The sequence below is a fragment of the Lissotriton helveticus genome, chromosome 6, assembly GCF_964261635.1.
Source record: "Lissotriton helveticus chromosome 6, aLisHel1.1, whole genome shotgun sequence".
NCBI classification, from domain to species: domain Eukaryota; kingdom Metazoa; phylum Chordata; class Amphibia; order Caudata; family Salamandridae; genus Lissotriton; species Lissotriton helveticus.
Window position 1 is genome coordinate 2,119,066,875 of NC_136067.1, and position 17,562 is coordinate 2,119,084,436.

Below are 17,562 nucleotides of genomic sequence, written 5' to 3' on the forward strand. Positions count from 1 at the left end.
ATGGAATTCTTATGGACGATAGCGATGCCTCCTCCTGTTTGGATGGTGCGGTCCTTACGGATGATCTTGTAGCCTTCCGGGATGGCAATGGTGATGTCTGGGGCTGAGGAGGCGTTCATCCATGTTTCTGTTAGGAAGGCGACGTCCGGAGAGATAGTGTCTAGTAGATTCCAAAGGTCGATGGCGTGTCTGTGGACCGAGCGGGTGTTGAGCAGGATGCATTTTAGGTGGGTGGTGTCAGATCTCTGTTTGGTGTTCGTGGATGAGGAGTTGGTCTTGGTGCCGTCATACTTGCAGGAGTTGCATGTGAAGGGTCCATGGGAGTGTCCAGGAGCGGCTTGGGCGCAGTTGGGGAGTCGACCGGTGTTTAGGGCTAAGAGGGTGGAGGCGTCGTAAGTAATGCGGGTGGGGCGGGGGCCAGGGGGTCCGGCGCTGGGCACGGTCCAGGCGCGGACGGGCGCAGACAGGCTTACCTTTGGCGCACCTTCGGCGCGACTGGGGCGCGATCGCTGCGCGTGGACGCTGCGCGCGATTGCATCTGTCATATGTGGATAGTGGAAGGGGAGGGGCGAGGGAGGGTCAGCTGGGAGGCGGGGGGCGGGGTGTACAGACGGGCCAGGAGGCAGAACAACAAACAGTAAAATGGCCGCAGGATAAACACGATGATTCCAGGCGCAGGACGAATAAAGTTACAGCAGTGGGCACTGGGAGCAATGAAGTGCTATGATTATAAAGCGCGATGATGAATATGTTCTTTGAAATGCAAAGCAAGGCTTACGATATGCTGCAGGCACTGCGCATGTAATTATGGCAATCAAACAGCTGATTTCTATGAAGCGCTACGAGACAAATAATACACAGAGCAAATGGGCTTTAAAGCGTCACAGGAGATGCAAACAACCAAGCAATGCGCGCTGCTGACAAAGCACAGATACTTAAGTGGCCAGGGAGCGTGGTGGAGCGACCGCTTCTGAGTGAATCAGGACGGTCACAGCGCTTCACTAGGCAAGTGGGAGTCGGAACCTAACTCGACAGGTATACCAATAGATTGGGAGGTAATACACAACACTGATTCTTTGTCAAACGAAATACATGTTGCTGAACAGAGTGTTCTGGACCCCTCAGAAACTGTTTAAATGTAATCTGAAGGATACGCCTAATTGCTGGAACTGCCAGGAAGCACCTGGAGACTTGGCGCACATGCTTTTTGATTGTTCCCTATTAAGATCATTTTGGAAAAAAATATTTGCATATATTCATCAGGTATTCGGAATCACACCTGTACAGGAATTTGTATATGTCCTCTTGGGCCCTTTAGAAACACAATTACCGGACATCCATGACCAACAACTGCTTGATATCATGTTGACATTGGCGTGCAAGGTCATTCTATAAAAATGGAAAAATTTTGCTGAAGTCAACTTTAAAATATGGATGGAATGGCTTTCCATCTTGAGAGGGGCAGACAATCCGGCACTACAGTCGGCCACATGGAAGCCTTCGAACAAAAAACTGTGGTCCTCCTTGGATGCGTCATCCTCCCACTTTGAACCTCCATGATACACACTTCAACAGACTGGCTGTCTATATAGAATTTAGTATCTCTGTTTGGTCCCATTTTTTCCACGTTTAAATGCTTTCAACGTTTAAATGCTTTCAACGCTTGAATGCTTTACTGTGTACTTACTGTCGCCTACACTGCGACCCCTGCTTCTGTAAACCGATTGCTATTGATATATTGATACATCTGTCCTCTTTCTCTTTTTCCTCCTTTTTCTCTCTTATTCCTCCTTTCCTCTTTACTTTCCCTTTTTTCTTTCTTTGTTCTTTTGATTATTGTAAGAGTCATTGTGCCAACACTACATCCATCTATGCATTGGAAGATTTATTGTATTGTCTTTGTTTTCAATTTTCTCTAAACTTCAATAAAAAAGATTTGAATAAAAAAAAAAAAAGCAATGTGCTTTACTGCACCGTCGGAAGTTCAAGATTAGCTGGATAGAGAGTCGTCGCGGTCTTCTGGCCAGATGGAGGATGGCTTCTGGAGAGACAATCAGGCTGCCCCGCCGGGATCCGTGGACGATAGGTCGGATGTGGAAAGAGCGAGATAACGCTCCTGGCGATTGAGGTCGGCTAGCTCCAAATGGGGGACTCCCCGAGACGCTCCTAACCACTAGTGTAAGTGGAACTGTCGACATGGACCCCTTAGCCGATGGCTACGAAGTGGGATAAAAGTCTTAAGGTGATTAGCTGGAACGTCAATGGGCTGGGGGACAATCTCAAGAGAAGTATTGTGCTACAGTTTGTTAAACAACACCTCCCGGATGTGGTTCTCTTGCAGGAAACCCTTCTGATGGGAAACACGTGCCACATGCCAAACAGATGGGGGCACTCTCTGGTGAGTTCCGCTGGCTTTACTTCCGGATCCGGGGGGGGGATCATTATCCGCAGTAGCTTTCCATTTGTCATCGATCATAAGGACATAGATCCTCTGGGGCGCTTTGCTGCAATCTCAGGGAAATGGGAAGAGTGCAGACTCAACTTGGTAACGATCTTCATTCCACCGGGCTTCCAAACTAAATCATATTATAATCTGGGGGAAGTTACTGCTTTCACTCCTAGAGGGGCAACTCCTGATGGGTGGGGACTTTAATGCCGTGGTCTCGGGCGACTTCGACAGACACCCAGCCAGGGACATAGTGGCGGGACACATGTGGCTCCCCAATCTCATTGAGGCGTTCGGACTCCTTGATCTCTGGTGCCTCAGACATCCAACACAAAAACAGTATACTTTCTTTTCTGGCCCACACCGCACTTTCTCCTCCATAGATTATCTATTGGCACCAATGCACCAAGACACAACAATTCGCGACGCCGCTCACATGGCAAGAGGTATTTCGGACCATTTCCCATTGTGGGCCCATATTACAATTGGAGACCGGAAGGAGGGCTGTGTAGCGCCGATCAATGCCTGGTACCTCCGTGGTGAGGAGACTAAAAGGAAACTGTCTCTTTCAATTGACCAGTACTTCGGGGAGAACGTGGGGACCGTAGAGTCATCAGTGGTCTTGTAGGAGGCTTTTAAGACGGTGCTGAGGGGGGAAGCTCTTTCAGCGATAGTTGGCCACAATAAAGAACGGGAAGCGCAGATAGTAAGTATAGAAAGTGATCTTCTCGCTCTAGAAAACACGGCACAAGGTAATGGCAGTCCAGACTTTCTCCACCAGATGCAAATAAAAGCAGTGGAATACCAAGCCCTAGCTACCGACGCTGCTAAGACCCTAGTGAGAGACAGGGGGGGTAGACTGTATGACCAAGGGGAAAAAGCGGGCAAATTGATAGCATGGTTGGACAGGAAGCAGCAGGCACAAAAAGAGGTGGCCGAGCTTAGGGTTGAATCAGGGGCAGTCATTACGGCGCCCGCGAGATTGTCAGGGAGTTCGTGGAACACTTTCAAAAGGTCTACACCAGGGTGTCGGAACGATCGGAAGAGGACTAATCTGCCCTGCTAGTCGACATTATGCTACCTATCCTCTCAGACGACGAACAGGAGACCCTGGAGACGCCACTCACCACTGAGGAACTGATCAAGACCATACGTGACCTTCAACCTGGGTAGGCTCTCGGACCCAATGGTCTTCCGATTGAGCTCTACAAGCTCAAGCCGGATAGCCTTGACTTGCACCTGAAACAGATGTTCGAGGAAAGTAGGGAGCAGGGCATACTGCGGAGGGACCAGAGGATAGCCACAATCGTGGCCATCCCTAAGGAGGGGAAACCGAGAGAGTTGAGTGCCTCCTGCAGGCCAAAATCACTGTTAAATGCTGAGCCACAAAATCCTGGCCAAAGTACTTGCTAATAGGCTTAAACCGGTTCTAAATACATTGGTGCACCCGGATCAGTCGGGCTTTATGCCCCACCGTAACACGGCACTTAACCTGCGCAGTTTCCACGGAGTGTTGGGACGCTGCAATACGATCCATGAGGACGCTATTGTGGTGTCATTGGATGCAGCAATGGCGTGCGACATGTTTGAGTGGCCATACATGATGGCTGTTCTACGGAAGCTGGGATTTGGTCCGAACTTTATTGGCTGGGTGCGCCTCCTCTACACCGAACCTTTGGCCCAGGTGGTAGTCAATTAAAAAATCTCAGAGGTTTTCACACTAGGAAGAGGAACGTGACAGGAGTTCACCCTATCGCCTTTACTTTTTGCCCTCTCCCTGGAACCACTTTCTGCTTGGATTAGACAGGCCCCCTTGCTGAAAGGGCTCTGATGGGCTGACGGATGGGAGGACAGGATTTTGCTCTACGGGGATGACGTCCTTCAATACCTCACAAACCCCCGTGAGTCCCGCGCAGTGGTATTAAATATTTTTACTACTTTTGGGGAGAGCTCAGGTTACAGCGTCAACTGGGGAACGTCACTCCTTTATGTCCTGCATGGAGCCCCCCGGCAATCCAGTGCTGCTGTCCGATTAAGATAGCCACAGACGGGTTTACGTACCTGGGAATCTTCATCTCCAAGGAGCGGGCCATTTGCTACGAGCGGAATCTCTTGCCACCTTTGCAACAGCTCAGGAGAGACACAGCCACCTGTAAAAAACTCCTGCTGCCCCTACTGGGCCGTGCAGCGCTTTTCAAAATGATGGGGCTGCCACGGTTTCTCTATGCCCTCCAAAACTACCCGGACTTAGTTCCGCAAAGGTAGTTTGCTGCCATCGAGGTCACTCAGAGAGATCTTTTGTGGACTGGGATGCCTCGCATATTCCAACAGAAACTCACATTGGGGTAGTTTGATGGGGGGATAGCACTCCCGGACATCCGGAAATATTATTGGGCGGCACATCTTTCGGCCATTAACCAAGGTACTTACTGTGCTGGGAACGACCCGGGACATGGGATGGACAGATGGCTCCTTCCGCGCGCGAACTTTGAGGCCGCACTTTATTCCAGGCCGGGTAGGTACCGCCTCATGGTACCTACAAAAAACTCTGTACAGCTGTGGCACATCATTCGAAAGAAACTGGGTGGGCTGACAAACTTACACTGGCTACTCCGCTGTGGGCCTCGGAAAGATTAGGCACACTTAGTCGCACCAAAGGATTCCACAATTAGGACTTGATCGGAATTTCTTTGGTCAAAGATCTATGGGCCCGGATGGGGTAGTGTCATTCGATTCGCTCAAACACACCTATGACCTAGCTCAGACAGAACACTTCTGCTACATGCAGGTAAGGCACTCTCTGCAAGCTAACTTCCTCCCAGGGACCCAGCTCCCGGGGTCTTTCCCCTCTCGAGGACAGGCTGCTGGATGGCCACCTCCCAGCTATCTCCCTCACATACAAAAAGCTTATTAACCACACTCCAGACACATTGCTGGCTCTTAGGGGGAAATGGGAGGCAGCAGACTCTAAATTGACGATGAGGAATGGAGAGAGGCGCTTGCATCCCCCAAGGAAATAGCAATATCAGCCAAACTCAGATTGATTCAATTGAAACCGGGTCTATATCTCTGGCACACGAATGGTCCTGATGGGCCAGTGAAGATGGACTCTGCCGGAGGGGGTGTGGGGAGGTTGGTACCTTCTCACACATATTGTGGGATTGCAAGGTGCTACAGACCTACTGGGCACGGGTACTTGGCTGTATGCGTGAGGTGTGGGGTGGGTGGAATTGCGCCCAGAGACGAAGAGGTGCCTTCTGAATATCTGGGAGCCCACAGACCTATCATTAAAGGGTAAATGATGGGTAACGTTAGGACTGGCAATTGCTAAAAGAAACATAGTGAGATTGTGGGGGGAAGTCCCACCTCCAACACTCAGTTCCTGGAAGAAGGACATGGATTGGTGTATGATCCAAAAGAAGACAGTGTATGTGGCCCAGAGCTGCCCCCGAAAGTGGGTTTCGGTGTGGTCCAGTTGGAATGAGTATTGTGTAACATATGTGAACCCCCTTGAATTAACCCCATTGACGAGCTAATTACATTGTAATTCGCAGCTGATTAGGTATAATCCAGAGATATACTGTATTAGGAAAGATTTGAGAAAGCTGTGTTTTCCAACAAAAAAAAACGGATTAATTCCCTGTATGTGATGACCACCTCATTTAGTTTCTATTTGGAAATAAAAAGATTTAAAAAAAAAAAAAGATCAAATGCATATAACATAAATATGTTTACATATGTCTCACACATGTTTTCTCACACATATGTAGATCCCAAAACTAGCCAAGTGGTTAAATTACCATATCATGATTTGGCGTATCCGACTTCCTTCAAATGTACAGTTCTGCCTAAATGTTAATTTAGTTTTACAGACACAGGTTGTTTATCTGCCACTAAACGTCAAGAAGATTCCCAAAGTGTAGCGTTGTCTTTACAAAAGAGTACTGCTAATGGTGGCCCTCGTCTCCTCATCACTCCGAGAGGCTCCAGAGCCGTGGGAGGGAAGACCTCGGGATATCATTCATGACTTCCGCTTTGTCGTCAGTCCCCATGGTGAGGCATGAATGAGAACACGAGCCTGGGTTTACTTACTCCAACTTCTTGACGCTGCAGCCGGGGTGCTTCAGTCCTTCACACAACTCTCTCACTCCAGAGTCTCCCAATGGGTTGTCCGTCAGGCTGAGTTCAGTGAGGGAGGGGCTGGCACTGACCACAGAGCTGAGGTCTGCACAGGCAGCGCCTGTCAGGGAGCAGGTGTCCAAGCTGTAGGGTCAGAAACAGCAGAAAGAGAAGTAAGCACAGATCACAGACTCAAGAGCACAATCACATATCACTCACCAAACCCTCAGTCTGTCAGAAAGCAGGGAAGAAGACCCCAGCTTCTCAGGGGGTGTGGGGGAAGTGTTCCTTTCCACAGGGAAACATATATCCCTCTGGAGGTAGGAAATAAACTTAAACTTATGTTTATGTTTATAAGCTTATATAGCGCATGAATCACCCACAGAGGGGTATCTCGGCGCTTGCGGATTTGCAAAAGAAGGTGAGACGGTATGCTACGCTAATATAGGGAAGTTTTCAGAGCCCTTCTGAATTTCACGTAAAAAGGACATTGTCTCAGGGTCAAAGGGAGCTGATTCCATATTAAAGGTGCCTGGTACGAATAGGCTTTACCTCCTGTTCGTGTTTTTTTAATCATTGGGATTTTGAGCAGGGTTTTCGACCGATATCGCAGGTCCCTAGGGGGGATATATTGATGAAGCCTTTCCGTCAGATAAGAGGGTCTGTTTCCCCATGTTGCCTTATTGTCAGGCAGCAAATCTTAAACTTCACCCGTTTCCATACAGGTAACCAGTGTAGTTGCTGTAAGAGGGGGGGTGAGGCTGACCTGTAGGGTGCATTTGTAACTAGGCGTGCTGCAGTGTTTTGTACCACTTGAAGGTGATTTAAGGCAGATACGTTAGCTGTGATCAGTAGAGCGTTGCAATAATCTAGTTTACTCAGTACCAGGGCTCGAATAAGAATAAGAGTAGGATGTCCGGGAGATAGGGGAAAGCTCTTGTCATCATGCCCAGCACATGAAAGCATGCACCAACCGTATGGGTAACATGTTCTTTCATTGTTAGAGTCTGTTGGAGATGAACCCCTAGATTTTTTGCTTTGTTTTTTGGGGCAGGAACAGTTCCCAACTCTTTGGGCCACCAGTTTGGCACCCATAGATCACTTAAATGTGTAAACGTACAAAGGTAGAGTTCACAGCGACCTGCTCCTTCGGATTTTCCACCTTGCGGAAAAGCCACAGAACTGAATTTTGCACTTTGGAATTGGTCTGAAATCAAAGAATGTCAAAAAAGCTGGATAGCACGATTCGGGAAGAAGTCTTGTTTCTCCTCTCTAACTGGTGCTTTCTAAGTGCTTGTTTTATTTTAGCAACAGCAGAATACATGCAGCGTGGTGGGGTTATACATCTACCATCTGGAAAAGCCACACATCCTCACGCCCAACAATCCTTTCAAGCTATCAATCCTTTTTTGCCTCCGATACATCGATGACGTCCTAATGATATGGAAAGGCTCGGAGGAGTCTCTGAAAAACTTACTGGACTGGCTCAACTCACGTGATCCCTTCCTACGCTTCACGTACACCAGAAGTAACGATTAGTTACCCTTCTTGGATCTACTGATCAAGGCGAACAATGGCAAACTATCAACGACCACATATTACAAACCTACGGCCAGAAACTCCTTAGTGGCCTTTGAAAGCTTCCACCCTCGCCCACTAAGGGAGAACCCGCCCTATGGCCAATTTTTGCACATCTGGCGCAATTGCAGCAATAAGGAGGACTATAACACACAGGCCACAGATTTATCCCTCAAACTACAACAACGTGGCTACCCCAGAAGGATCATTGACAGGACCAGGAAACGGGCAAAAAACCAAAACAGAGACGCCCTCTTGGAAATACCTACTCGTCAAGAGACCATAACACCACTGACCTGTGTCACCACGTACAATCCTATCTCCAACTCAGTAGCCAAAATCATCAAGAAAAATTGGAGAATCATCAATACGGGCAAACGAGACTGGGACATTCCACTCTTCGCCTACAAAAAATCGAACAGCCTACGAGATCAACTCATCGCGACACGACCTAGAACACCGGAAACCACCACCAACCCAACACTGCACCAAATGTGGGGCCTCCCCAAAGTCACAGGCCACCATCCCTGTGGAGACTGCAGCATTTGCCACTCACAGAACATACCAAAACCCTTAATTTGGAAACGAGTAAAACATGGCACCAACGCAAGCACACCAATTGCAACTCAACCAACCTAGTGTACTTGATTGAGTGCCCATGCCAGCTCCGATATGTGGGCATGGCCACGAGGAAAATAAGCCCCAGGATCACTGAACATAGAAGCACGATCCGGTGCAAGAAAAATATCAGCAAACTCACAGACCACTTCCTTAGGCATGGACACACCAATATTGACCTCAGATGGACTGGTATTGAACAGATCTCTGTCCACCCCACAGACAACAAAATGCACCTACTGTCCAAAGAACAACGCTGGATCTACAGATTGTCAACCCATACAGAGGGCCTAAATGACAATATCCTGTGGAACAACCTCAACAGATGATCAACCTCTCCTGCCAACAACCTTGACACACCACTGACAGGGTGTCCACAATCAACCCTGCTATGCCATCCCCAACACCTTTCTGTCCCTGTGCCTTCACACCAGTAGCACAGCCGATAAACCTGCAATGACCCCCTTCATTGTCACACGCCTATAGTAGGGGCGCATAGACAGGGACTCATACACCTGCAGTACCCTTGCATAATGCGCTAGCCCAAAACCCTAGGGAACATACCTGTCCCGGCCCACTGGTGCCCCCCTTCCTGCATTTCCCGGCAGGGAAACCTAGTTACACTGTACATACCGAGCACTAACGCCCATGCATGTACCTTGCCCTCTCTACAGACAATCACTGCACATTGACCAGCGCTCCCAATTGCCCCCCTCTTTATTTCTGTAATGTGAACGATTAGAGAGGGTCCCCGTCCATCTCATTACACAGACAGAGCACCTCTGCCTAAATACGCATTAGTGCACGTGGTCAATGTTGCCCTACTTAGCCTCAACTACTAGTATGAATAGAGAGAGCGCTACACACCAGCATGCGCGTCTTTTCTCTATTTCCTCTACTACAGGCACTATTTTCGAGACAACAGGAAGTCGTACACGCCCTGTTACACGTGACCAGGCCACACCTGACACCGGCAACGAGCTACACCTGGCATCCTCTAAGGGTATTTAAGCACTCCCCACAACAGAGCTCATTTCCTACGGAGCTCCAGCCCAGACAACAGGTTCATCGAGGGCCCAGCGACATCGCGCAGTAAGTACCTGAGCTCGACTTTGTTAGCGGTACAGCCACCCTTCATGCTGCCTTCGGCCGTGATGGTGTGTGCATCCCTTTACCGCTACCTCGTTGGGTCCAGACTACCCCCTCCCCCAACAGCTATTTTCCTTTTCTTTTCCTCAATTTAGAGTGCACATGGTCCTGGCCCCCGGCTGAGCTCCATGATGAGTTGTTTGCTATAATTTGGCGTAAGAAACTCCATTTACGTTCTTTATTCCTTAACCACTGTTTGAGCCACACTTGTCTATGGCACCTAGGCCTTTTTCACTAAATATAACGCATATTGTGAGGTCGGCGACACTACCACTGCCCGCCACCGATGCCCACACAAACGCCTTGTCCGTTGACACATCTAGGCACCAAACGCGGCCTCACTGAATGCTACTAGCCCGCCATGACGAGCTTTTTACCTACATGTTATGTCTGTCTCCTTTTATCCCTTACAGGTACAATCTGAGAGGAAACACCTGTTACATATATAAACTCCTTAGCCTGTGCTTCACACACAGGGTACTGACAAACTGTAACCCCTGTAACACCTCACACATAAAAGGTCCTGAAGAAAGCCAGTAGAAGAAAAGGCCTGGCTGAAACTAGTCGACCAAACAGGACGTCGGTGGCCATAAGCCTACGGTGCACGTCCGAAAGCCTTTGTTTTTATTAAACTGCCTGGGGCCCACCTATTAAAAAACCTTTGGGACCCCAAGGACAGTGTTTTAAACCTCACTCAGAGCACACCCAAAGCACACTCGCGTACCAAAAATCCCGCTCCGCAGTAATCTGACGTCGAAGCACACCTGAGGTACACTCGGTACCTTGGGTGGGGCCCGATGATGAAGCATGCCACCAACCAGGTTGGTGGGTGAGGGCCTTTCTAAAAAACCTAAAGGGTTTCTTTCCACACGCGCACAGACATACAAACACTTCAGAGCTAGTTCTCATTGATAGATAACAATTGCTAAAATCAACATAGTGAGATTGTGGGGGGAAGTCACGCCTCCAACACTCAGTTCCTGGAAGAAGGACATGGATTGGTGTATGATTCAAAAGAAGACAGTGTATGTGGCCCGGTGCTACCCCCGAAGGTGGGTGGCGGTGTGGTCCAGTTGGAATGAGTATTGTGTAGCATATGTGAACCCCCTTGAATTAACCCCATTGACGAGCTAATTACATTGTAATTCGCAGCTGATTAGGTATAATCCAGAGATATACTGTATTAGGAAAGATTTGAGAAACCTGTGTTTTCCAACAAAAACAAAAAAACTGATGTATTCCCTGTATGTGATGACCACCTCATTTAGTTTCTATTTGGAAATAAAACGATTTAAAAAAACAAAAGATCCAATGCATATAACATAAAAATGTTTACATATGTCTCACACATGTTTTCTCACACATATGTAGATCCCAAAACTAGCCAAGTGGTTAAATTACCATATCATGATTTGGCGTATCCGACTTCCTTCTAATGTACAGTTCTGCCTAAATGTTAATTTAGTTTTACAGACACAGGTTGTTTATCTGCCACTAAACGTCAAGAAGATTCCCAAAGTGTAGCGTTGTCTTTACAAAAGAGTACTGCTAATGGTGGCCCTCGTCTCCTCATCACTCCGAGAGGCTCCAGAGCCGTGGGAGGGAAGGCCTCAGGATATCATTCATGACTTCCGCTTTGTCGTCAGTCCCCATGGTGAGGCATGAATGCGAACACAAGCCTGGGTTTACTTACTCCAACTTCTTGACGCTGCAGCCGGGGTGCTTCAGTCCTTCACACAACTCTCTCACTCCAGAGTCTCCCAATGGGTTGTCCGTCAGGCTGAGTTCAGTGAGGGAGGGGCTGGCACTGACCACAGAGCTGAGGTCTGCACAGGCAGCGCCTGTCAGGGAGCAGGTGTCCAAGCTGTAGGGTCAGAAACAGCAGAAAGAGAAGTATGCACAGATCACAGACTCAAGAGCACAATCACATATCACTCACCGAACCCTCAGTCTGTCGGAAAGCAGGGAAGAAGACCCCAGCTTCTCAGGGGGTGCGGGGGAAGTGTTCCTTTCCACAGGGAAACATATATCCCTCTGGAGGTAGGAAAGAAACTTAAACTTATGTTTATAAGCTTATACAGCGCATGAATCACCCGCAGAGGGGTATCTCGGCGCTTGCGGATTTGCAAAAGAAGGTGAGACGTCTGCTACGCTAACATAGGGCAGTTTTCAGAGCCCTTCTGAATTTCAGGTAAAAAGGACATTGTCTTAGGGTCAAAGGGAGCTGATTCCATATTAAAGGTGCCTGGTACGAATAGGCTTTACCTCCTGTTCGTGTTTTTTAATCCTTGGGATTTTGAGCAGGGATTTCGACTGAGATTGCAGGTCCCTTGGGGGGATATATTGATGAAGCCTTTCCGTCAGATAAGAGGGTCTGTTTCCCCATGTTGCCTTATTGTCAGGCAGCAAATCTTAAACTTCACCCGTTTCCATACAGGTAACCAGTGTAGTTGTTGTAATAGGGGGAGTGAGGCTGACCTGTAGGGTGCATTTGTAACTAGGCGTGCTGCAGTGTTTTGTACCACTTGAAGGCGATTTAAGGCAGATTCGTTAGCTGCGATCAGCAGAGCGTTGCAATAATCTAGTTTACTCAGTACCAGGGCTCGAATAAGAATAAGAGTAGGATGTCCGGGAGATAGAGGAAAGCTCTTGTCACCATGCCCAGCACAATTTCACCCAATTTTATTTATTATGTTTTGGCTCTCAAAAGAGGGCCACATAAAATACATACTACAAATACACAAATGAAAATAGAATAGGATACATAAAATACCAAAGGACAGTTTACAACAATTAACATCAGACAAGATTAATCAACAGCAAACACCTCCATATTTCATTAATAAATAGCTAAAAAACCTTTAAAAAAATTTAAAATATAGAAGCAGAACATTTCATTAGGGGGGGAATACAAAGCCTGCAAAAAGATGTTCGCATTAAAAATGCCAAGTTGAAGACAAATCGGCTTTAGCCATTTCAACCGCGGAGAGCACAATGCAGGACATAAAAACAACACATGAGTTCGATCCTGTACAGTCATATTACATAGGTTACATACCGGAGAAGATCCATACCATTTTGATAAAAGGAGATTTAAAGGTAATAAATCATATCTTAGAAGAAACCACAGTCTTCGAACTCCATGTGGAATATTCCTGGAGACATACGGTTGGGCAAGCTTCATTGAATAAGAATTAAAAAGGAGATCACATCCCCTCTTTTCTTGTAGAGCATTCTTATCCAATTTGAAACAGAGTTCCCACGAAGCCTGTTTCAGCAAGGATTTTAGCTGAGTCGGGGAATATGTAAAAAGAGTACTTTCATCCAACTCTAAAAGTGTCACAGCTTTTCTAAAATTCCTAACTATTTGAGAAAACTCTTTAAAGCTGCCCAACAATTCTCCTTTAAGAAGAGCTCTCAATGATCCCGGTTCTCCTCTGGCCAGACTTGCCACCCATCTAACCAAAGCGCATAATCCCTGCACCCAGCTACTCCTAAGGCACAATTCAAGCCTACATGCGGCCAGCGAACAAGCTGTGTTAAGAGTAGATAAAGATCTTAACAGTTTTCCTTCAACTGTATGACAGAAACCCCAATGCTTCAGCTCTACAAGTTCTATTCCATAAAGAAGCGTTGCAGGAATTTTTGCCCTTAACACCTCCAGTAAACAAGCAAAATGTCTTTTCCCTGTAGCAGAGTAAAGGGAACACAAACCTTTGCCATGTGCAAGGGCTTTACGCGAATTATGGTCAATATGGGGCTTCTCACTCAAATTGGCGGAAATTATTTTACCTAAAAAAGTATAAGATCTAACTACCTCTAATTTCTGGCCACCTATAGTCCATCCAAAATTTTCTGACCTGGATTTCTTTTTTCCTGACATGCACATAATTTTGCTTTTGGAGGCATTTATCCTCATAAAATGGGACTCAGCGAATAAATGTAGAGCCTGCAGACGATTAGCCAAGCCCTTAGGTGTTAGGTCTAGGATGAGGATATCGTCTGCATACAGCAAACAGGAGATAGGAGAACCCCCCACAACCGGGGCAATGCCGCACAAGCAGACAGGGAAGCTGGGAGATCAGCAATGTACAGGGAGAACAGTAGTGGGGCCAAAAGGCAACCCTGTTTAAGTCCATTCAAGGATGGAATTAGTTGTGAGAGACCCCTTTCTCCACCTTGAAGCACACGACACCAGGTATCCGTATGAAGAGACCGTACAAGATCCAATAGATGAGATGGCATACCCAGTGCTGCTAATTTTCTCCACAACGTACGACGATCTACTTTGTCGAACGCTGTGGAAAAATCAATAAAAGCAGCAAACACCCCCCCCTCGAACATGTATGTATTTGTCCGAAATCACCTGAAGGGCGGTGAGATTATCTAGTGTACCGTGCCCCCTGCGAAAACCAGTCTGTTCCAATGGTAAAATATTATTTACCTCTACCCAATCATTAATTAATACTAGAAGACACTTTGCGAAAACTTTTCCGATTGAATCAAGGAGGGCTATCAAGCGGTAATTCATAGGCTTATCCCTATCTCCCTTCTTAAATAGTGGGACCAGTATGCTTCCCCTCCAAGAAGCAGGCACCATTTTAGAGAAGAAGCAGGATCTAAACAATGGGAAAAGTATCTTACTCCATAGAATCGGATCCTGCTTCAAAACCGATATGGGTAACTCATCAGGTCCCATTGCTCCCGAGGAGCGCATGTTCTTAATAGCCATTGCAATAGTTTCCTCCGAAGGGGAGTCGATAGGAAACTCAGCTGCTTGAACAAACCCACTATCCTCTACCATTGTGCCATTCCCAGCATATAGCTTTGAAATAAAAGAGGTCCATACCTCTTCAGAAATGGGGATAGGAAGAGGGCCAGATCTTACTTCACATCCCTTGCCAACTATAGACCAACATTCTCTAGCCTTACCATGGACAACGGCTTCCCTTAAACTTATCCACAGTGAGTCTTCTTTTTCTTTTTTAAGTTTCATTCTCAATCTACTTCTCCTTCTTTTTAGCAAAGATATTTTATTTGCTAATTCGCTAGATCTACATAGAAATTGCTCCTGCACTAATTTATTTATTTCCTTATTTAGGGGGAGCATTGCACTAGGATATGGGAACTTTTTCCTAGGAAAACTAGACTTTTTTGCAACCGAGGTGATCTCCCTCATAAATTTTTCAAAGTACATGATTTCAGAATCCAGCCAATCACTTAATTCTAGTATGGTTTTACAAAGAATATCCTGCACACCCTTCTTGGCACTTGGATTCCAAAAACATCTACCCGAGACTTTATGGAAATTAACACCTTTGTTATTAAATGACCAAGTATCAGAGGGAGGAGGTTGTAAAGAGATGCTTATACTAATCACAATGTGATCACTCAATGCTGTTGGAGATACCATTAGGTCCTGGACAAGCGGGAAAATACCATTATCAGAAATCACGTAATCTAGAATTGACTCGCTAAGAGCTGACCTATGGGTAAATTTAGCAGGGATATCAGAGGGGAACCTCCCGTTTAAAATGAGCCCCTCAACCGCAGACAATTCTTCCAACAATATCTTCCCTCTTTTGTTAGTTTTTATTTTATCTGGGAAGAGTGATTGTGGAATGAGGTAGGCCTCTTCTTTAGATCTATTTCTAATTAAATCTATACTTGAATTAGAAACTTTACAGTTCAGATCCCCAACTAATATTACTTCGGTGGGGGATATACCTCTTTAATCTGCTTAATATAAAGAAACACTTGCTTCAGTAAAATATTAAAACATTCTTCGGGGGGAATGTAAGCATTAATAATTACAACAGAATGCTTATTGCCAGTGCTAGCAAGACTACCTATTGTTATTGCTTGGAAGAGATTACTTGGATCAACATAATAAGAAAATCTCCACTGTAATCTATTAGACAAAAGACAAGCAATTCCCCCTTTAGCATGCCCTTTCTTTGAGGGGGAGGCCGCAGCCTCAAGCACAAAGTAGTCTTTCCCTGCACATAAATTATTAACGCACCATGTTTCTTGGATGCAAATCACGTTAGCCTCCAGAGAAAACAAAAACTCTAGTTTCTCTGGGCTATTATGTATCCCGGCTGCATTCCAAGAAATAATTTTCAATTTATTGTTAAAGATGTTGAAACAATTTGGGGTTGTCTGTGATTTTATTTGACAAAGCACCAGGAAGCCAATTCCACCGTTGATTGTCCTCTAAAGGAAGAGAATTCTGATTTAACGGAGGAGGCAAGACCTGGGAAACCAAACGTTTGCCTTTTGAAACCCAAATCTTTAAATCATTGAAAGAAGGAAGGGTCCCATCATGCCCATTGTCCCTTTGAGCAAACCCATTTTGGGGTAAATTAACCTTTCCTAAAGAGCAGATAGGTAAGACATCAATTCCTCTACATTGGAAATTCTCAGCCTGTTGTAGTATAAGGTTTACAATAATTTTGGAGTAAAATTTTACCCTTATACGTGACACGCTGTCTCCACCTAACAAAGTAACCAACTCAATATCACTCGATTGAATACGTTTTAAACTCTCTAAATCTTTGAAACAATTGAGCAACCATGTCCTATTTAAATGCAGGTCAGAATCAAACAATGGCAAAAAGTCCACAATCAAAGTGTCAACATAAGTCTTTGATACTTTTGTCAGAAAGTGTTGGGAACATACATCAACATCTTCTGGTAACAAATAAGGAGGAGCTAGAGGGTTAAGAGCCCCTGATACAACCGGGATAGGTCTTATCACCTCTGCCGTTGGAGGAAAAATCAACCTTCCTCCACCGTCAGGAGGAAGGACTCACACAGAATCGAGAGGAGTATTAGAAAGAACTCTCTCTCCAAAAGCAGAGGCGAGGGTCTCAACATCTGGACTCAGGGACCCAGTTATGGACTCACTAACAATATCATCGTTACCAGTTAGAGCATTAGGATGTTGAAAGATTATTTGCCTCTGTCTTTTCTTCCTGTATTTACGCACTGGTTTCCTTTTTTTTCCTTTGTTATTTCTATGTCTACCACTTTTTTCTTTTTCTTTTTCTTCATCCTGAGGCCCCTTTTTTTCTGGCACAAAAATTGGGAATAACTCATTTCCAGCTTTTAAATCTGGAACAATCATACTTTCTTCCTCTATTACGAGGTCAGAAACCTTTACACAATTAACTGCGGCAGAAATAGGAATTCCAGTGGGATCATTTTCTTGAACTACCACTGGAATATTTATGCCTAGATTTCACGCGATCCCGCCTCAGAAGCAGGATCAGAAATCTTTTCCGGGGCTTTTAGCAACATAGCATTTAATATTTGTGTAACTGAATCCAGAATACAATCAGAGCTTCCTATGAATTTGCCCAATAGTTATAGTATAGAAGCCAATAAGTGTTCCAGAGCAATCAAGGATTCAGAAATAGGTTTTTCACCCGAAGGAACAAGAGGACAAATGCCAGACAAATTAAGCACAGGGCTCCTAGTGTCATTAAGCAGTGAGGACATGTCTTGCGCATTTATAGAGGGAGTACTACTGTACAACAATAGTCCAGAGGGAGTAGCGCCCGCTGGAGACTTGATAGCCTCTGGTAGTTTCAGGCTACCACCATCCAAGTAACGACCACAGAGCTCTAGGTCAATACTTGACAAAGAAG

General features: G+C 46.0%; 1 protein-coding gene across 3 annotated transcripts in view; it reads right to left on the bottom strand.

The window, feature by feature from the left end:
- The window catches only part of LOC144764091 (NACHT, LRR and PYD domains-containing protein 3-like), a 337,958-nt gene that overhangs the window by 156,967 nt on the left and 163,429 nt on the right, over positions 1 to 17,562 (bottom strand). For all 3 annotated transcript variants that reach the window (XM_078650250.1, XM_078650248.1, XM_078650249.1), the window contains exons 6-7: positions 11,604 to 11,774; positions 6,539 to 6,709 (exon numbers count right to left, since the gene is read on the bottom strand). In XM_078650250.1, the coding sequence (XP_078506376.1) occupies positions 6,539 to 6,709; positions 11,604 to 11,774 (342 nt within the window). The remainder of the gene's footprint in view (positions 1 to 6,538; positions 6,710 to 11,603; positions 11,775 to 17,562) is intronic.